The 19,862-nt window shown below is 41.5% G+C and overlaps 1 protein-coding gene across 2 annotated transcripts in view; it reads left to right on the forward strand.

The window, feature by feature from the left end:
* Positions 1-19,862, forward strand: part of khdrbs3 (KH domain containing, RNA binding, signal transduction associated 3) — a 173,047-nt gene that overhangs the window by 78,225 nt on the left and 74,960 nt on the right. For both annotated transcript variants that reach the window (XM_050035377.1, XM_050035378.1), the window contains exon 3: positions 15,280-15,396. In XM_050035377.1, the coding sequence (XP_049891334.1) occupies positions 15,280-15,396 (117 nt within the window). The remainder of the gene's footprint in view (positions 1-15,279; positions 15,397-19,862) is intronic.

The raw sequence follows: 19,862 nt of genomic DNA on the forward strand, positions 1-19,862 counted from the left end.
TGTGTGAAAAAAATGCACTTTTAGTGGACGTATTTTGACGTTGTTTGACGCTGTCTGAGTGCCCTATTATTTAATATAGCGCGCGCTCACGGGCTGCAGGCAGGTCAGCCCTAGCTTCATACTGGAGAAATGGCACATACTGAACATCCTGTCACTCATTTAGACAAAAGTAGATCGGAAAATAGGGCCCAGGTTGAAAAAAACATTAGTTCCCCTTTAAAGAGAGTTTGGTGTAATGTTTTCCACCAGGAGCAGGATGGGAAATGATCTCAAAAGAATCTATTAGTGACCCTGTGAGATCCTGTGAGGTCTCTGCAAAATCTTATAATGTGTGACTAAAAACTCAGATCGTGTTTAGATGTGAGAGGATGTCAGACCTTATTAAAAATCTTTTCAAAGTCTTGTAGTGTATTATTGGCATGAGGGTTAAGTACATTGTTGGGTTGCTGGGCTGCTATGAATGTAGGTAGACACTGTATTTTTAAGGTTTCAGTCGTATTCTCCATCATGCATTGTAAGTGGATAGTCTTAGCATCGTGGGACCACCTTCAACGTATAGTTAAAGGACCTGCTCCAGAACTCAGTTGCACTCATTAAAAGGAATTAAAATGACAACAGTTATGTGAATCTCAAATGTTTTGAACTTTAAAACCAGCTGCTAATCACCCAATCAAAGCTCACTGGATGATTTTGCATTAACGCTGAGAGTCATTCTTCTCACCAGGTATTGACATGCATTCTGATGAAGAGCTGACATTCATTTTTGGTGAGCCCTGAGGGCTGTGTATATGTATGAAGTGTCATCTGGGGGCTGATCTAAGTCTCCCAGGTTCACAGCTAAACAGATTTGCTTTGACAGCTTTGATAAGTAGAGCCACTAATACGCTGTTTAGAGCTCCAACAAGCCACCGAAGGAAGACAAATTCAATTTGTTCTATCTGACAGGTAGCAATGGCAAGAGTGATCGTTGTGACTTGAATGGGTTTTGCTCCTGAGCTGCGAGCATCACCTTTTGGCTTCTGGCATTGAAGTGGCACAGACATTTTCCAAATAGCCATTTAGCAGCACGTGCAGAGAGCTTAAATCCATCCTCGGCAAACATAGCTTTTTATCAAAATGAAGCGGGCAAGGACGCCACGCGAAGAGTTCCAGGCTGCTGAGTCTCTGTGATGAAATGGAGCTGTTCCTCAGCCGTGATTTTTAATACCCAACACTGATGAATTTTGCCACTTTCTATGATATTGGCAAGAGCGATGATATCATAGTGTTGTATGGTGTCGTTCTGTTGTGTAATGGACACTCAGCACTGTAGTGGAAGCTCTGCAGTAATGTCTCATAGATGCTCACACATTTTTTAATTTTTTTTTTCTTTTAGAAAAAGACTAGACTGAATCGAAGCCTTGGCTACAGAAATAGAGTTTTAAATCATGATTTAACCAGCATGACACACAATGTCACACCTACTCAGGAGCTAAAAATACACCACCTTTTGAACAAGGATGCATTATCAGCGCTCATCTGTACATTTGCCGGATCTGTGGGCCCTCTCTCAGAGAGCATCTTTTGGCAGAAAGCACCGCAGGCCATTAGCGAGGCGTAAGGAGTCCCACTGGTTTATTTCCAGTTCAGACTGTGGCTTTTCTCTGCGCTGGGAGCGGTGATTTATCCTTCTGCTGTCGTTCCTGTCCTGCTGTCCTCAGCACAATCACTGTGCGCCGGCTCTCTGTGAGCACACCTTTCGCCAGGCTCGCAGTATTACATTCAGCAAATGATGAAAAGATCTTAGATGTGCCCCCCCGACCACCTCCACCAGCACCAACCTGCACCCCCTTCAAGTTAAGTGTGATTAATCATACATCCTTGCTCTCCTTGTGTCTGCTGTCTGTCTAATAATCCACATGACTTTTTTATTTCAGCTGGTGCAACAAAGTAAATTCTGTTTTTGTGTGTTTTCACTCATTTCCTCTTTTTTTTTTGTATTTTATTTGTATTTATTCTGGGTGCAGCGGACAGTGCAGCAGAGCAGCGGGAGACAACCTGTGATTAAACACATCAGTTTTTATTCTGGTGATTATAGACAGCAGCAGCAGCACAATCCTCTCACACAGTTTAATGACATGAACCAGTACAGGAGCCCAGGCAGGTTTTTGTAAGTCCCATAATCCCTCGTGATAACTAAAGCATTAGCAAAACCCCAAAGCATCAATCACAGTAGGAGTCAGACGGATTTTGATTTCTGATAAACAGCAGGGATTACAGCTATGTGTTCAGTAAGACTGGTATATTTGGAGGATTGTCCACATGAGGAGGAGGAGGTGTGTGTGTGCACCCGTGTGTGTGTGTGTGTGTGTGTGTGCCTGTGCAAACACATCGACTGGCTTGTGATGTGTTCAAATGTCCAGATTAAGACTTCTCTGTGACATTTACTGGCATTAGTCGAACAAATACGAAGCAAATCTGCATGATCTCTTTTTAAATAGTCAGGAACTTAAAATAGCTCCAAACAAATATCATTACATCATGTCACTCTATTGTCTGTAATACCGTCTGAAGTGGCTCAAGAAAGTGGATGAGAACAAGATGTAAGAAATGGTACCCATGCCTGGATTAGCCTGCTCCACAGCCCGGGGAAAAATGAGCTGCTGGAAAAAAACATAATCCAAGCAATTACATTTCCCATCAAAATGTCAGACAAAATAGTCGTACATAAATGTATATGAATAATTTCCATCAGGCAGAGGTAAGAGATCATGTAATACAGGGGTAACCTGATTAAGGCACCACGTTAGCTAGTTGAAATTTTGCTTTAGCTTTTGCTTTTTACCGTACTCTCAGACTAAATCACAATAAATCAGATTGCCACAAATGGCCCAGCTGGGGCTTGTAGGGGCCCGTCTAGGACCTGAGGGCCTGCGGCAGTGGCCCACTTTGCTCAGTCAGTAATCCAGACCATTATTATTTACCCTTATTTTAGCAGTATGTAGTAATATCTTTGGGGTTCAAACTTGACCAGTTCCTTTGTGAATGTTTTTTTGCATTTAACAGGAAATGAGAGAGACAGAGATGTTGCAAAGGTCCCTGGCCGGACTCAAGCCCTATTTCTTTTTTGATGGTTCTAGAGATCCTCTTGCAGATTTTCCTGTGGTTTGAGTGATGTTAAGAGTGTTTCACATCCCACAATCTGCTCAGAGGTGCATTGTGGTCGCACGGATTTAAAATCATGGGCGGCTGTAGCTCAGAAGGTAGAGCGGGTCGTCCACTTATCAGAAGATCAGCAGTTCAATCTCTGGCTCCTCCAGTCTGCGTGTGGAGGTGTCTTTGAGCAAGGTACTGACCCCCAAAATTGCTCCTGATGGCTGATCCATCAGTGTGTGAGTGTGTTAAAAACTGAGTAGCAGGTGGCACCTTGTATGGTAGCCTTGGTTCATTTAAAATCACAAGTTTTAGATTAATTAACATCCAGTATCCTGCTGTGAGAGGGTAACCCCAAGGATTGCCAACATACTGGCAGGTAGAGGGTTTTAAAGAAATACTCACCTCCAGCTTTGTGCTGTAACGTGTACAATCGTTTTCCTTTCTTGTAAAAAGTAGTGCAACAGCAAGTTCTTCCTGCATGTCATCCACCATTTTTGTTTACAAGAAAGTCATATTTAATTGTGCGATACGTCCAGTTTTGAGAGTCGTAACTCTGGATGTCCATGATTGGAATTTGTTGATGTCTGGTGTGATGTTTGGGCAAATCATTGCTACCAACACACCAGGGTTTCCAACATTTATTTGTGGCACACCGCCAGGATTAAATAAATGTGCCGCCATGTTTAGATTTTCTGTTTCAGGAGCTGGACTGTTTATGAGGTGCGCTGTAGGAATATACTGTTCAGTTATTATTTGCTCCACGGACGGAGCAGCAGAACTTTAGACGCTGTGAAAGTGAAGCTTCAGCGCATTGGGTCACAAACAGCTGTGATTGGATCGACTGATCAATTATCTACCCCAAGACTTAAAACCCCACAAAGTGCTGTGGAGTTCTGCCTGCGATGCGTTCACAGACCTGCAAAAATTTCCGAAATTAGACAGGGAGCATGGACTGGTTTAAAAATAAATAAGTAAATAAATAAATAAATGGAGAGTTAGTAGACTTGACCCTCATGTCTTAGACTCTCATTTTCACTTGGATGATTTCCTTTTTTAAACACATTTAATGATAGTGTTAGAGGAAGCCTGAGATCTAACGCTGGCATTGCTGATGACAGCATCTCTCTAATTGCTGTGCATATGACAATAAAGTCTAGAAGAACCTAGAATTACATTTCGATGCATTTTTAAAACAGATAACAGAGGTAAAACAGATGCGGCAGGAAAGCTCATGAAACCCGATATATATTACGGACCTGTGCGTAGAATTTAAAGACAATTTAAGAACCTGAATAAATAGAAAAGAAACAATCCGCTAATACAGGTCAGATCCTTTACGTTTCATGTGCCTTCAATTCATCTTAGTCTGGAATGACAGACTTGCCCACAGGACATTAATTTGTTTGACACACATCGTTTACAGAATCTGAAATTAACAGTCAACTTCAACTGAAAGTCATTTTTCAGAGGCAGAGTTTCTTCAGGTGTCTTCAGATGGGTTGGTTAGCACAGTGTAATGATGCAGCTTCCTGTATTGTCCTTTACATCAAGAACATTGTCACCTTTGTCTCATTCAACAACATCTCTGGGTCTTTCTGTTTCAAACTGCCCACTACAGACAACACTGGTTCTCTTCTCAGCACGGCTACAAGCCAGCGTCTAATTACATCCCCACAAGCTGCAGAGTAAATTCATGTTTGCATCAATTTCTGTTTCACAGTCAAATTGTTCCATTCCTGTGACTCTTTTCCTTTATGCCTGTGTTTGCACAGCTGATATGGACCCTACACCATGATACTGAAAGAAACACACTGGTGCTGTGTTCTCGATCTGAAAACCAGCTTTTCTCCTTGTTCAAGCATTTTTATCCATCAGCACGTACAGCACTGTTGGTCGACCGAGGACTGAGATATCCATACAAACATCCCGGACACCTTGTGCGATACACAACCTGTCAGAAGGATGGAGCGGGTGCACAAAAGCTGTAGTAACACAGCGAGACGTCGGCTGTGTGATCTGGCTCTGCAAATCATTGTTCAAGAGACGGCACAGCTCAGTGATCAAGGCTCTATCCAGGTGGAAATGATGGATGCGCAGGACATCGGTTAAACTCAGCACATTTAAAACATTTCCTGACAACCTCTGTTCGCCCCGGTTGTGCTGTCTCTTTTGATGATCCTTTTGTAAATTTGAACACATCGGAGGCAGGACCTGTTTTGTTTGCTTAGATAACTTTAAATTGAATTTTCCTGACCCAAGAATTCACGTCCTTCTCTCTCTCTCTCTCTCTCTCTCTCTATATATATATATATATATGGAGTTAATTAGTGTGCAAATTTCAGCGGAGCTATCGCAATGTTTCAGGTGACCTAAATGGACCATCAAAGTCCACACCCTCTAATGTGAAGGTAGACATGTCTTACATATTCATCAGTACAAGGTCATAACTTTGCAGGGGGCCACTTTGCCCATTTGTGAGCGCAGGGTTGGAATTAGCACAGTGGGGTATGGTATTTACTCTGAGGCGATGGCTGAACAGGGCCCCGTATGATCCCATCCAGCCACAGGACTTGGGGTAATTATAAAAGTTGAAGGAACATCCAGTAGCTGAGAGCTGCTGGAGTTCAGCCCGGCCAGGATAAAAACCCAACACTCACTTACTGCATTAGAGCGAATCACTAAAGCTTGCCTCTCAAATCCCTCATCCAGGAATTGGCAGGAGCCTCCTAATAAGCACTCGCTTTCTGAACAAAAGGCAGGAGAGATATAGGTGAGGTGTAGAACCAAACTGGCTGTTTTTTTTTGTTTTTTTTTACCTCCTGCTAGCTAATTGATGACCTAGATAGTTGAGGGAGACAGCTGTATAACTCACTGGTAAAGGAAAACATAGAGAGGGGGAGAAAAGCATCGCTCTCCTTTTGTCTCTCCGACCATCTCTCCAGCTGCTGGTAGAATTGTGTTTAGTCCGTGTTAAAGGTTGTATGACTTTGATGGGTGTCTGCGCACAACCTACCTCGACACAGTAATGCATAACATTTGGGTTTTTATGCCTAAAAAGCGGTGACCTTGTGAAGTAATCCAAGCCGGGAAGCCTTTGATAGAGGGCGAAAACGCCAGAGGTGGTTAAGTTCAATGTTGAGCTCAAACATGCACATTATGATAATGTCGCAGATTGAAAATTTATATTCAGACATGCAGGGACATGCAGTTCAACAGACTCTGGGAATGTTTTGAACTGATAAAGTAAAGCTCTGGTTTCATATAAATAAAATTGTCACATTTACCATCAGAATCATAGATTTAACGATTTATTTTTACATCCAGTGCATGATATTTCTTTCTTGGTGTTGACTCTGGCTTCTGGGCTGCACTTTGAGGCTAATGAGTTGGTTGAACTGCTGGTTAGATGTTAGATCACTGTGAAACAGAAGCACAGAAACAGCACACTAGCTCCAAGATTTGGTGGAAAATTACAAGATGAGACCGAACCTGAAAGTTTTATTTTAGTTTACACTACTCTGCTACTACAGACATTAAAATATATATTTGCTACTTACGTTTTTGCCACCATGGATATGAGCCCACATTAGCTTGCAAAGGTGAGCTAACAGTTAGCCAGCTAGGGCGCTAGCTAGTGTTACCTCCTTGATCATAACAGAATACTCTAACGTTAACTTTAATTCCTGCTCAATTTAGAAAGGCCACTACAAGAAAATGTGTTCTCTGTTTGGATTGTCAAAGGGACAGTGAGTCATAGATGTTTCTTTCTGGCTGTCAGAGTTAGTGGGCTAGCCGTAGTGTGCTAGCATAAGCGTGCAAAAATTTTGCATGCTTGCGTTAGCGCGCTAGCCTGCCAACTGTATCCTTAATGTTTTTCCAGGATTGTAGGCCTACCCTGACAAAAAGTATTGCAGAATTAAAGTGAGGCTTATGAGGAACCAAGAACACCTTTATGTGGTGTGTATTAGTAGAGGCCAATAATTAGCAAGCTAGCCTGCTAGCTAGCCATGATGTTGACCAAGGATACTGGATTACTGCAAGATGGCCCACCTACAATATACTCCCATTGTATGAAATGGTATACATTTCCGGACTCCTAAGTAGGCGTTGTCGCCCGTACCCCAATCAAAGATGATGGAGAACCGCCAATCAAAGACGAGTATCCCCAACCTCGCTTCTGTCAACATGTGTGTACCCTTACTGGCCGTAAGCTAAATACATAAATAAATGGTCCGTGAAAAAAATATTTTTTCCAGCGGATGTTTTAGTTACAACATGATTGAGCTAACTGGAGTAGTTTCATGTCGTATCCGACAACGGAAGGCTTTTAACAGATGACGTCCTGATGTTAGCTTTGCTGCTGCTGTTAGCTGTCCCTGTCAGCTGCAGCCACTGATGCTTTCTAGACATCGTGATTTCCCAAAATTGAATAAATACCACACATAGCAACACAAAACTGCTTTGCTAGCTCAATCATGTTGTAACTAAGATATCCGCTGGAAAAAATATTTTTTTAATCCAGTATCTTTGGTGAAACTGCACTGATTTCAGCACCAGAGAGGAGATATCTGTTGCCAGATCTCGCGAGAGTGTGTTGTTGAGACAGAGACAGGTCTTGAACAAAGTAAATTTTCTCCTGATTTGTCCGTCTGAAATTTGCCATTTTGGTTATAAATAAAATTGATTGAATTGATTGAATGTTCGGAAGATATGTGGCTTGTGATAAATGGGTCCAATATTTGCTTCCGTGACTATGGGGCAAAAGAATCGGCCATAATCTGTAATCACGTTCATTTCTCCCACTTAAGTCAATGGACTCAGGACCTGCTGTTAGTCTCCTAAAGGGGTGTGGTGGTCGCGAACCCCACGTGACACTGATACAGGAAACTGACTCGCAGTGGACCGTCTTGGTTTATCCACCATCTTTGTTGAGACCACCCCATGAGGATGTTTAACCTCAAGTCATGTTGCATTATTCTGTTATACTAAAGTAAAACTTTCAAGTTGGGTCCCATGTTGTAATTTTTGCCTTTTTACACAGCAGTTTTGTTTAGCAGTGCACTGGCAGCAGGGCTCTCTTTGATGACATCACACACGCTGATTGGCTGAGACAGTTGTTGTCCAAGGGCTATCATACAAAATGTTCTCAGGACAACAACCACTCGGCAAAATCAGGACGTGCTCTCCGCAGGGAGGTGGAAATTTGTCTTTCGCTCACCAGACACAAAAGACAACATTGTAAAAGGCAATTAAATAGTCAAACAACAGATATTGTTGCAGGGCATCATATTTATTTCAATGTACTGGAAACACTGAAGATTTATATGTATTTATAATTTCCTTGTCATTTCTCACAAAAACAAAAAAGAACCCTAAAATTGAAAACTGAACACCGACCCAAGGATTAAATATCCAAATAGCTGAAAATTCAGGTCAGGCTTTACACTTGGGTAACTGTTGCATTGTGGGAAGTGTAGAGGAGGTTTGGCTAGGCAATAAAACTCAGTGTCTTGGCTTCTGCTGCATTGATTTTGACCTTTTTTTTGTCTGACACTTTTATACTATGGGATTGTGAAAATGAATTGAAATCATTATAAAATTAAATGAAACTTAATTTGGTCTCCCCTGAGCCTGTGGGGCTAAGGCCGAGTCCATGAACTGTAACATCTACCCAGGAAACTTTGCTGCATGTTGTTCCCCGTTTCAATCTTTTTGTTTCCCATCACGTTATTTGATAATAACTGCACTTACTGCACATGCCTATTAATTATTACTACTTTACGAGGGCATAATTTCCAGTCTCCTCCCCACCCTCACTCCACCAGTTTGATTTAATCACTAAAATCAAACAAGTGTCCAGAGAGAGGACAGAAAAGCAGAGTTGATCAAAGTCTTAATACACTCATCTGAGTCGCCTTCAGTTGTTGCCGTAGACCAGGGCTATTCAATTACTTTGGAACTGGGGCCGGTTCATGAAACTGAGGCCAAATAAGGGGCCAGAAAATATGAGTAATCATGGTAACAAATTAAGAAATGTTAACAACATACTGAAGGAGTTAATATATTCTATTTTGTAAATGCATAACAACATGTGTGCATTGTGTTATACTAAGACACATAGGTCCAAGGCACTGTTAAATTCAAATGGCAATACCATGTTCAAAAATCAGACCAGGTGAGCCATATCCAAGCCATATTACACAGACATGTAGAAAAATGTATTTAACTGACAGAAAACATCCACTTAATTGCACATAACTGTACCAGCACAACTTGACAACTTTATCCTGAATGGACAATGTGGAGATAAATTCCAATGTTACAGGAAAAGAGGGAAATACTTCNCATATTACACAGACATGTAGAAAAATGTATTTAACTGACAGAAAACATCCACTTAATTGCACATAACTGTACCAGCACAACTTGACAACTTTATCCTGAATGGACAATGTGGAGATAAATTCCAATGTTACAGGAAAAGAGGGAAATACTTCTCAGAAACATCAAACTGTCCCCCCTGCTCCACCTACTAGCTAAAAATAGAAATGTAGATAACTGATGACTGAATACATACACATATAATACACTTTTTTTCTTCTTAGAAATAAAATAGACTGCCCCTTAAGTCCACACATGGACTACTACTGTACTCACATTTGTCCATTTTGAAAATATATCAGACAACTTAACAATCAGTCTAGGTGAGCCATATCACATATATTTAATATTTCACTAATTTGAGTGACAGGCAAAATCAGATTTAACTCCACCAACAAAAATAAAACCAAAGTGTGGTAGTGAATAGAATTATAACAACATAACACTGCATGCTATTTTATCAAGGCAAGGTATTTCAAATTGCATCACTCTGTTAAATGAATACAATTCTAAATAACTGATATGGCACTGACAGACAACTTAAACTTCAAATGCACCAACAAATACAAAACAAGACTACATACTATGCTACTGAATAGAATTATAACAACTAACAGTGCATGGTATTTTATCAAGGCAAAATGTTTCAAATTGCATCCAACAATAATCACTTCATCCAGGTCAGTCCTGCTAAGACATGAGAAGAATCAATTTAACAGTCCCTTAGTTGACCTCTCTTGACAATACCAATGTTAAACTGTTCCTCTGCTCTAACTACTCAGCCAAAAGCAGATACACTGATAAGGAGATTTGGTGAGGGCTTTTCATTCTTATCTGTCCATGTTGAAATTGCACCAGACACCTCAATATTCAGTCCAGCTGAGCCATACCACATCAAGAAAAAAATTAAGTGCATAATATGGCATTATGAGGTGAATAACATGTAAACTGCATCATACTGTTCAAAAATCAGTCCTCATTGCTTGCTTGACTAACATGTCTGTTACCTTCCATGTAGTTTACCAACATTTGCCATCTAATGAGAGAAATGGCATTTTTTTGACTTAGCAAGAGCAGTGAAGTCAGGTGTATATGTTGTCAGAGCAATGCGCAAGCAGTGTTGCAGATGCTGGTCAGTGAGAGATATGCGATTGTGAGTTTTAATGGCATTCATGTGTGAGAATGACGACTCACAAGTGTATGTTGAGCCAAACATTGTCAGGAGAAAAAGTGCAAGACCCCTTGAGTGTGGAAATTTCTCTTGGCTGACTTCATGAGTCCAGAATTTTTCAAAACCTGCCAGCTGCAATGACTGTCGCAAGTCTTCTGATGACTGAATGTCAATGAGTTCCAGTTGTAAAGGTGCCTCGTCCAATGACGTTATCAGCTCCTTTGCTTTCATTGCAAAGTCTGCCTCAACATTCACACAGAAAGGGTCCTTCACAAATCTCATCACTTCATGGGGGATGCTGAAATCATCAAACCTAGTGGCAAAGTTGTTTTTCAATGAGTCAATAAAGCCTGACATCACCTTTGTAATTTGTAGGCCTGATTTCCTCAATGTGGGGAAGTGGAGCATCTTCCCTGGACAAAGATCAGCAGAGAAAAGTGAGAGCTTTCTTTGAAAAGCATGAAGTCTCTCCACAAGTTGCGTGACTGTTTTATCTCTGCCCTGCAGTTCCATGTTGAGTTGGTTCAAATGATGGAAAATATCGCTCAAAAAGCAAACAGCAGCATTAAACTCCTTATTTTCCATCAGAGACAGAAACTTGACAGCTTTTTTCAGCTTTGAATTCCGGAGAAACACCACAATCTCCTCTCTTAGTTCACAAAATCGTTTCAATGCGTTTCCTTTGCTAAGCCATCTAATGTCATTGTGAATGAGCAAATCTTTGTATTCAGCTGACATGTCAGTCAACAACTTGCGGAAAAGTCGGTGCTGTAAGCTGGAGGTACAACGGATAAAGTTTATAATTGCCATGACAGAGTCCATGGTCTCTTTTAACTCACCACTTAGCTTGGCACACAGGAGGCTTTGGTGGATGAGGCAATGAACCGATCTCAGCTGCGGAGCCACGGCTGTCATCCTCGCGGCGAGCCCCTGTTCCCTGCCCGCCATCGAGGGCGCACCATCCGTCACCAACATGTTAACGCGCGCCAAATCCAATTTGTTCTCTTCAAAGAATAAAGCAATTTTTGTGAATAGAATCTCACCGGTGGTGTGTCCCTCCATGGGAATTAATCCAAGCAGATCCTCACGAAAGCATTCCCCATCAAAAAATCGCACGTAGAGGCACAGCTGTGCAACATCGCTGTTATCCGTCGATTCATCCACGGCCAAAGACATCACCTCCGCCTTCCTCAGCTTGTCCAAAAGCGTCTCGGAAACGTCCGATGCAAGGGCCTCCACTCTCCTCATATTTGACGTGTCAGATATTGGAATTTGCTTGACCGAATCGATTATGCTTTTTCGGGTTTTCTCATCTGTAACCACTTCCTCGATTGATGCCAGCATACACTCTTTGACAGTCTCTGAGTCTGTAAACGGCTTTTTCTTTTTGCCTAATATCCATGCCACCCTTAACGATGCAGCCGTTGCTCTCTCCTGATCCGTACAGGCCCGAAACAAGGTGCGACGTCTTTGCTCATAACAAGATGTAAGCCCCGAAATCTTCTGGCTCCGAGCAGCAGAGTCCGGTGGGAAAGTGGCGTCAAAGTTAGCATGTGTTGTCTTGAAATGCCTTCTCAAATTATACTCTTTACTCACGGAGAGGCACTCGTTGCAGATTAGGCACACAGGCTTCGCACCAACAGCAATAAACACATATTTCTCTGTCCATTCACTGTTGAACTGCCTATTCTCTGAGTCAACTTTTCGTTTTTTTAAAGTAGAGAGAGACATTTTGTCTTGTTAGTCGAGCTCCGTGCTTGGCTTGAAAGAAGAAACAAATAGGTCAGAGCAGAGCGCGGCTAGAGCGCGCATGGGCGACTTTGATTGGTCCATTGTGGTCCCCAAAAATATGTGTCCGGCCAAAACAAGTAGATATTCTTCCTCCTCTTTTGATTACATAGCAGATTGCCACCATGGTGTAAACGGGTGCATACCGCCACTTACTGCACCAGATAATGTACCATGAGTCATAGCCATGAGCTGTATATGAAACTACCCGCATGTATTCCCTATGTTCCGCCCAAAGGGCCAGCACAAAATCCCCCGCAGGCCGGACCTGGCCCGGGGGCCGCCAATTGAATAGCCCGGCCGTAGACTCTCAGTAATTAAGCTTTAGGAACAGCCGAGCTATTTAACCCTGGATTCCACCTCTCAGGCAACATACAGGTACAGACTTCTCAATCTCATTAATGGAGGTTGTTGAAGCTGACTGCAGGCGTTTAATCTGTGTTTTTATTTACTGTTTAAATATCCTCCAAAAAAAACTAGAATTCAAGCAGTAAAATCAATGTGTTTCTGTTTCTGTTGTGTATTCTTGTTCTATTTTTTTTCGCCCTTTATTATCCATTTTAATTGATTGAAGTAAATGTAGATACCAGGTGCTCTATGCATGGTAACCATGGAAACAGTATCGTGTATCCCTCATCACAGGTCAATTTGTTGACACACTGCAGAGGGCCAAACTCAGTCTTTGATGCCGACCACAGTCTGTTATTATTGATAGCTAAAGTTAGTTAAGTTAGCAATGTTATGACTCCATAGCCGAGCCTAAGTTAGAACTATACGTAATGTAAGCTGATGTGCTGCTCCAATGCTCCGTCATGTGAAAACCCTCCGATAACTTAAAACGGTTATATATTTCAGGGAGCATACAGACAGCAAGGATCAGTCTGCCGTCCACTGATTTGTAGTGCGTGTCACGTAGAAAACGGTTCAAGATAATACAACTCTGGCAGCGTGCAGGCGTGTGCTTGAGATGAGAACAACCACAACATTTTCGCGGGATTGCACCTGTCTGCTCGCCTCTCATTGAAAGTAAATTACTCCTTGCGTCAATCGCTTCCTGTTTGAAAAGACCTTAATGATTTCACTTCATCATTATTGTCTATCCTGCAATGATACACGTTAACTGTTAGCACATAGCCGTTGGCAGCTGGTGGCAGGAACTTAAAGTTTCCTTATGCCTCTGCGTACACTCAACGCAACATGCATGCAGTTGCTATGTGCCTATCATAGTTCTGCGTCCTGTTGGTCTATGTCGCTATGCAATTCCCCGCCAAAGTGCTTGGGGGCGCTGTGTTCTTTTATATACCTACCTAGACTCTGTGATGTCTATGGTCATTGCTCGTTCATTGTTTGTTTATCCTCCGGCTTTGCTCTAGTCACAGTGATGATAGTGACCGAGAGAGAAAGACTGTTGCTGGTGCTCGAAATGATCGACATTGAACAACAAATACTCTTATTACAAAATGCGACGACGATGAAGAGAGAGGCGACTGCGCCGATGGTCTGTACGCCCGTTAAATGGCTCGACTTTTGAAAATGGCAGTGTTGTGGTACTGCAGCAGGAAGTGAAACCTTGCGAAATGCCGGAAATGATGTAGTTTGAAGGACCAATCATAGCTCTTGCGGTCTGCGTTGGGATTGCGTTGCCTCGACGCGTGGTTACAATTTCTCGGAGGTGCACGTCGCGTCTCTGCTTCGGTCGCAGAGGGACGCAATGGCGGTTGCACTGAGTTACATTATGGTGCGTTCAAGCTCTATTCAGTAAAAGGTAGAAAAAGGTAGATTATAACGTTCTCATGATGTGTTCAGATGTAATCTTGTAAAATGTTTTTGTTGAGAACTTGAATGAGTACAGTTCAATCAGGAGAGACTTATTTTAGAGTGAACAATAATTAATTACAGAGTGCACGATATGATGAATGAAACAAAGTTCTTTGGCAATTAGACTCCATTGTGACATGTATATTTCGGGGTAGAGATGGCATGGTTAGTTTCGGAATATTCCCCCCGATGGAGTCACTGATGATGAGGTGAAGATAGGGATGGCTAAAGGAGGAGGATGATGGGATGAGGAGCAGGACTGGGCAGTGGATGAGCTGAAGACTGGACATGAATGCGGTGGAGAAGGGTCGCATGTGTTCGTCCTATAAAGACAATTGACAGCAGCAGAGACGAGAACAGCTTGATCATGATATGATTGGTTGAGGGAGATCTAGGAATCTGGTTGGATTCATTTGGGGTGACACCCATAGACGTAGAGGCTGAAGAGGAGTCGAGAGAACTGTGAATGAATGAAATGAGAGCGTGAAGAGAGATTTCTTTGTTTCCCTGGCACAACAGGGAGTAAATAACACCAAAAACAAAATAAACAACAGTGCGTCAGTGTATCCCTTATGGAAATTACAAAAAAAACTATTTCATCAAAATGTGTTGTTTTTTTTTGCAAGAGTGATAAAACATGAATATAAAAGCAGCATTATTGTGACTTCATTGTGTCCCCTCCACAGTAACCAAACTTGCTACTGTACACACTTGTGAATTTAACACTAATTTTATGCCAAGCTTTTAAGACTCAGAGCTAATCGCAGAGCATCTTCATGCAACATAAAACCATAAGCTCTGAAGAGGTGACAGGGTGAACCTGGGATAAGAAATACTTCCATTCTGATCCTATCAAGACACGGACAGGAAAAACTGCTGATAAGTTTTCATTAGCTTCAGTTGCTGGTCGAGCATAAGAAATGTCTTTGCTCTTTATCTCAAACACACAGATTCTGATTGATCCACGCTCTCGCTCTCTGTTGCAGTTTAACTTTGTCGGCAAACTCCTCGGGCCACGCGGGAACTCGTTAAAGAGACTACAGGAGGACACTCTCACAAAGATGTCAATTCTGGGAAAAGGATCCATGAGAGACAAAGAAAAGGTAACACTTCACTCTTATTTCATTTTTTTCATGTTCTCCTTGCTCCTTTCACTCTTTTACCTCCACAGCATTTTATCTTAGTCCGCTGCAGTAACTCTTTCACACAGTTTGAAGTGAGGGAGGGTTGGACCTACCTTTAAACTTAAGAAAGAGATATTTTTATGGAAGACGTTCGTTGGAAACCCAGCTTAAATTAGGATTTTCTGACAAACTAACTTTGTGCTCTTGTTCCAAAAACTAAACTTGCCAGATGAAACAAACCCACTTTTTTGACCTGACAGACTGTCGACGGTAGCTTCTTCATTTATGAAGTTGAATCATGAAAAGGTACTATAGACATATATTAGATTAATCTACCTCCTATTTTCTCAAAACATATTGTTTGGCCAGTAAGATGTCAGCAAATAGTGAAAAATGCCAATCACCAATTACTTGAGCAAAAGTTAACGTCTTCAAGTGTCTCATTTTGTCCAACCAAGAATCTAAAACCCAGACATATTCAGTTTATTGCAATAAAAAACTAAGATGCAAGAACAATTACATTTGTTAAAGTTATTAAATTGAATTATTATCATTCAGTCATCAAAGTTGCTCTATTTAATTTCCTTCAACTTATAAGATACAAACATTAGGGATGCCGAAAAATTATCAGCCGATCATGGGACATTTTTATTACAATGCATTATTCTGATATTTAAAATTAAACCCGATAAATAGTGCTGATAATACAAAGCCAGGCTGCTTTCATTGACTTAACAAGGGCAGTATCTACACACCTGACACAGTGGGTGGCAGTACATGTACCTTTAAACTTGGTTTGCGAGCCACTAATAAACAGAGAAGAGGAACAACAACAACTGCAGCATGCTGTCTAGAGGGTAGACGTCTAGACATCTTTTACAGTTCCAGAGGAAGACCACAGGATTGCACGAGGGTCTGATCTCCGACCCACCTGACACAGGTTAGATGCAGCGCTGAGGGACCGTCTATTATCGATTATTGTTATAGGCTGAAAAAATCCATATCGGTGCATCCCTTACAAACATCATTCAGACTTCTATGCTTTTATTAAATGTATTTTTTACACATATATAATGCCTAAAAATTGGAGTAGTCCAATACTGCTTTTCGAAAAAGTACGCCCCTGACTATAGTTTTGTTTTAGATAATTACGAAATCCAACTGTGTGAAAACCTTTAAGTTTGAACTTACACACTAGCAAATGTCCTTATTTAGATATTTTCCTCTTCACTTTAGCCTTCGCTCTGTTTGTCTCATTTGAAATCAGATGTGAGCGGATCGCCGCAGGAACTCTGACTGCACTTGAGTGACAGCTCGTGGGTCCCGTACAGTTTTGAAAAACAGCTTTATCTTGAAAACAAATTTCAAAAGTTTATGGAGATGTGAATGATCTCAGGGACCACCAAACACGTCTGACATCTTTCAAAGCCTGCTCTCTCATAGTAAACAAAATATTCACAGTCACATCAAGTGCAGACAGTACACAGACAACACTGTCTACATTTATGGTTTTGTTTTAAGCTCTGTCGCAGGATGAGGAAATGCTTCATCATGATGTGAACATAAATGGAAACTTTAAAAAGGCTGGAATTTCAAACACAATCCAGTTTAACGATTTCTATCATCGTGATCGTGTCAGTACACAAAGCGAGGATAGAAATGTCTGTTCAGCAGCAGGATTGATTGCACACTGGCCTGGTTAACAGAGAATAAATCCACATCACTTGGCTTGTCTGCATCTTTCCACTCCCTCTGTTTGTCAGAGGTGATTTGTTGGTGGCGGTGATTCTCGCCATCATACAGCACATTCTTTTTGATTACTGCGATCAATAGTCTTTGATGGTTGACTCCTCTCGAGTACCTGAAGAAAAGATCTGTCATGGAGATGTGCTGACCTCGGCAGCCCTTACCTGTCTCCGCAAACCCACTGCGGGATTTATGACTGACAGCTTTCTGTCGGGGACGCTCCGCTCAGCACTGCTTCCTCTTTTTTTTAGGGGGGAGGAAGAGGGATACACCTTCGCAACAAAACTACCACTTTATCTTCAGCTGGTTGCTGACTTTCTGCTTTCTGTTTTCAGCTGCGCAGCATGTGTCATCATAGCTTTCAGCAACTTGAAATTCCTTGTGTAGGTCACAGAGCTGTGCCGCTGCAGAGCAAAAAGAGGGGTAAGCTTTTTTCAAGTTGAAACAAAGCTTTCTTACGGTTACAGCGAGGCACTGTTGCCTTAAGGACACGTTTCTATTTATAATGAAAAGATTTAAACTAGGGCTGAACGATATGAGAAAATAATCTAGTTGCTATTTTTAAGATCAAAATTACGATCACAATTTTGTATGCAATTTTTCTTAAGGTTCCTTATCCTCTGTATTTCAATATACACAAGCATTATATCATTTCATATGACCAACACAACATTAGATACAGTCATCATATACACTGCTCTTCCGTGTCAGCCAGGCCTGCATGTTATGATGAAATTGATGCAAGAATTCATAGGAATAGCATCTTTACTGAGCAATGAAACCTTTAATCAGAGTAGAGTATTATAACTTCTAACTTCAAGCCTTGTAAACGTGTAATATAGTCATCATGACTCAATTTGAATAAAATCTATAAGAAAAGAAGGACAACAGAACAAGAAAACAGAGCAACAGCAAAAGGAGTCCTATGCAAAATCCAGAGCGTATGAATTATCTGCATGACGCTCTCAACATGGAGCTAACTCCATTAGCACCATTAGCACCAAGGTGATGACAGATGTAACAGAACAGAAGAGGGGCGCTACGCTTTTGTGACGACGTTATCCCTCTATTAACGGTACGAGCACAGTGCAAAGCGACTGCAATTAACTAGCCAGTAGGATACACACATGCACAAACATGCAAGCATGGCAGACAAACCTGGATTATAACACACACACACACACACACACACACACACAGGTAGTTTGAAACCAGGACGCCATTACTCCTTGCTTACTTTTTTGGGGTTGTATGGGGTACTTATCCATGGTCAGTGTTTTAAATGTAGTCGATGTCTGTCGGCACCTCCCCAGTTTGAAGTAGTGGCAGGAGTTGTGACATGGGGCTAAGAAATTTGCTGCTGTGGACAGGGGCAGCAACAACACGTATTTTAACCGCCTAAAAACATCTGTTACAGTTTAAGTGTATGCTACATTAAGAATATTTTAACTGCTTTACCTTTCTGTCAGACAGCTTGTTTCAATAACAGCTTCAGTCCCCTATCTTTGCTCTCTTCAATGCCACCAGACTGACGAAAACTGTAATTTCAGCTCATTGAACGCAGGAGCTGCTGGTCTGCTGCTTCGATCACTTATGTGGCCTTGGTGAATTCAAAATAACCCTTTTAAACACCAAAGTCACTCAATGACACAAACAAAATATCTGATCGAGGACACGTTAGACCAGCAGCTCTTGTGTTCACCGTTTTCTTCGGGGCAGTCTGCCATTGAACACAGCTTCAGTTTCCCATCAGAAATCACTGTTTATTATAAATACTATGTACACTTAAACTAATATTGATTTTTTTTTAGGTGGCTAAAATAAGTTTAAGAGGCTAACCTCCATCCACGGCAGTACATTGCTTAGCTTCTGTGTTGGACTCAAGTCTGCTTCTCCAAACTGGGGGCGTGCCAACTGACAATTACTGTATGGAATACACTGACCCTGCTTCAGAGATCTGAACTATCCCTTTAATATGGATCTTACTGATTTCCAGTCAGTTCCAGTAACAAATCACATAAGCTAAAGTGCACACTCAGGGTTACTGCGGATCCTTAAAAAGTCTTAGAAGGCATTTATTCGTAAATATAAAGATAAGGCCTTAAATATGTCTTAAATCAGAGACTCCACTGTCTACAAGTTAGGTGTCGCTGTTCCCTGGATGACATGGGCTATTAAACTAACATTTTGGGGCATGGCTGAAACTGGTACAAGTCAATGTACGCAAGGCTCAGTGTATTTTATGCAAAAAGGTTTTCAAACTCAAGGCAGTGGAATCCCACATGCTGAGACACCAAACACCAACAAATCTTGCCAACAAACGGCAGGTATTTCTCAGTCCTATTTGATCCTCGTCTCCGCTACAAGACGATAAACTAATTTTTTACGTTATTGTAAATATTTGTGCAAAATTGCTACTAAACCTAATCAACTAATCAGTTCTGTTCCTTTCTTCAATTTTGGTGACTGTAAAATTGGTCTTAAATTTTAATCTGAGTGGCATTAAAGTCTTAAAAAGTCCTAAATCTAACTTCCTTTAAAGGGATAGTGCACCCAAAAATGAAAATTCAGCCATTATCTATTCACCCATATGCCGATGGAGGCTCAGGTGAAGTTTTAGAGTCCTCACATCCCTTGCAGAGATCCAAGGGGAGAGGAGGTAGCAACACAACTCCACCTAATGGAGGCTGACGGCGCCC

Source organism: Epinephelus moara, chromosome 22, assembly GCF_006386435.1.
Source record: "Epinephelus moara isolate mb chromosome 22, YSFRI_EMoa_1.0, whole genome shotgun sequence".
In the NCBI taxonomy this organism is placed as follows: domain Eukaryota; kingdom Metazoa; phylum Chordata; class Actinopteri; order Perciformes; family Serranidae; genus Epinephelus; species Epinephelus moara.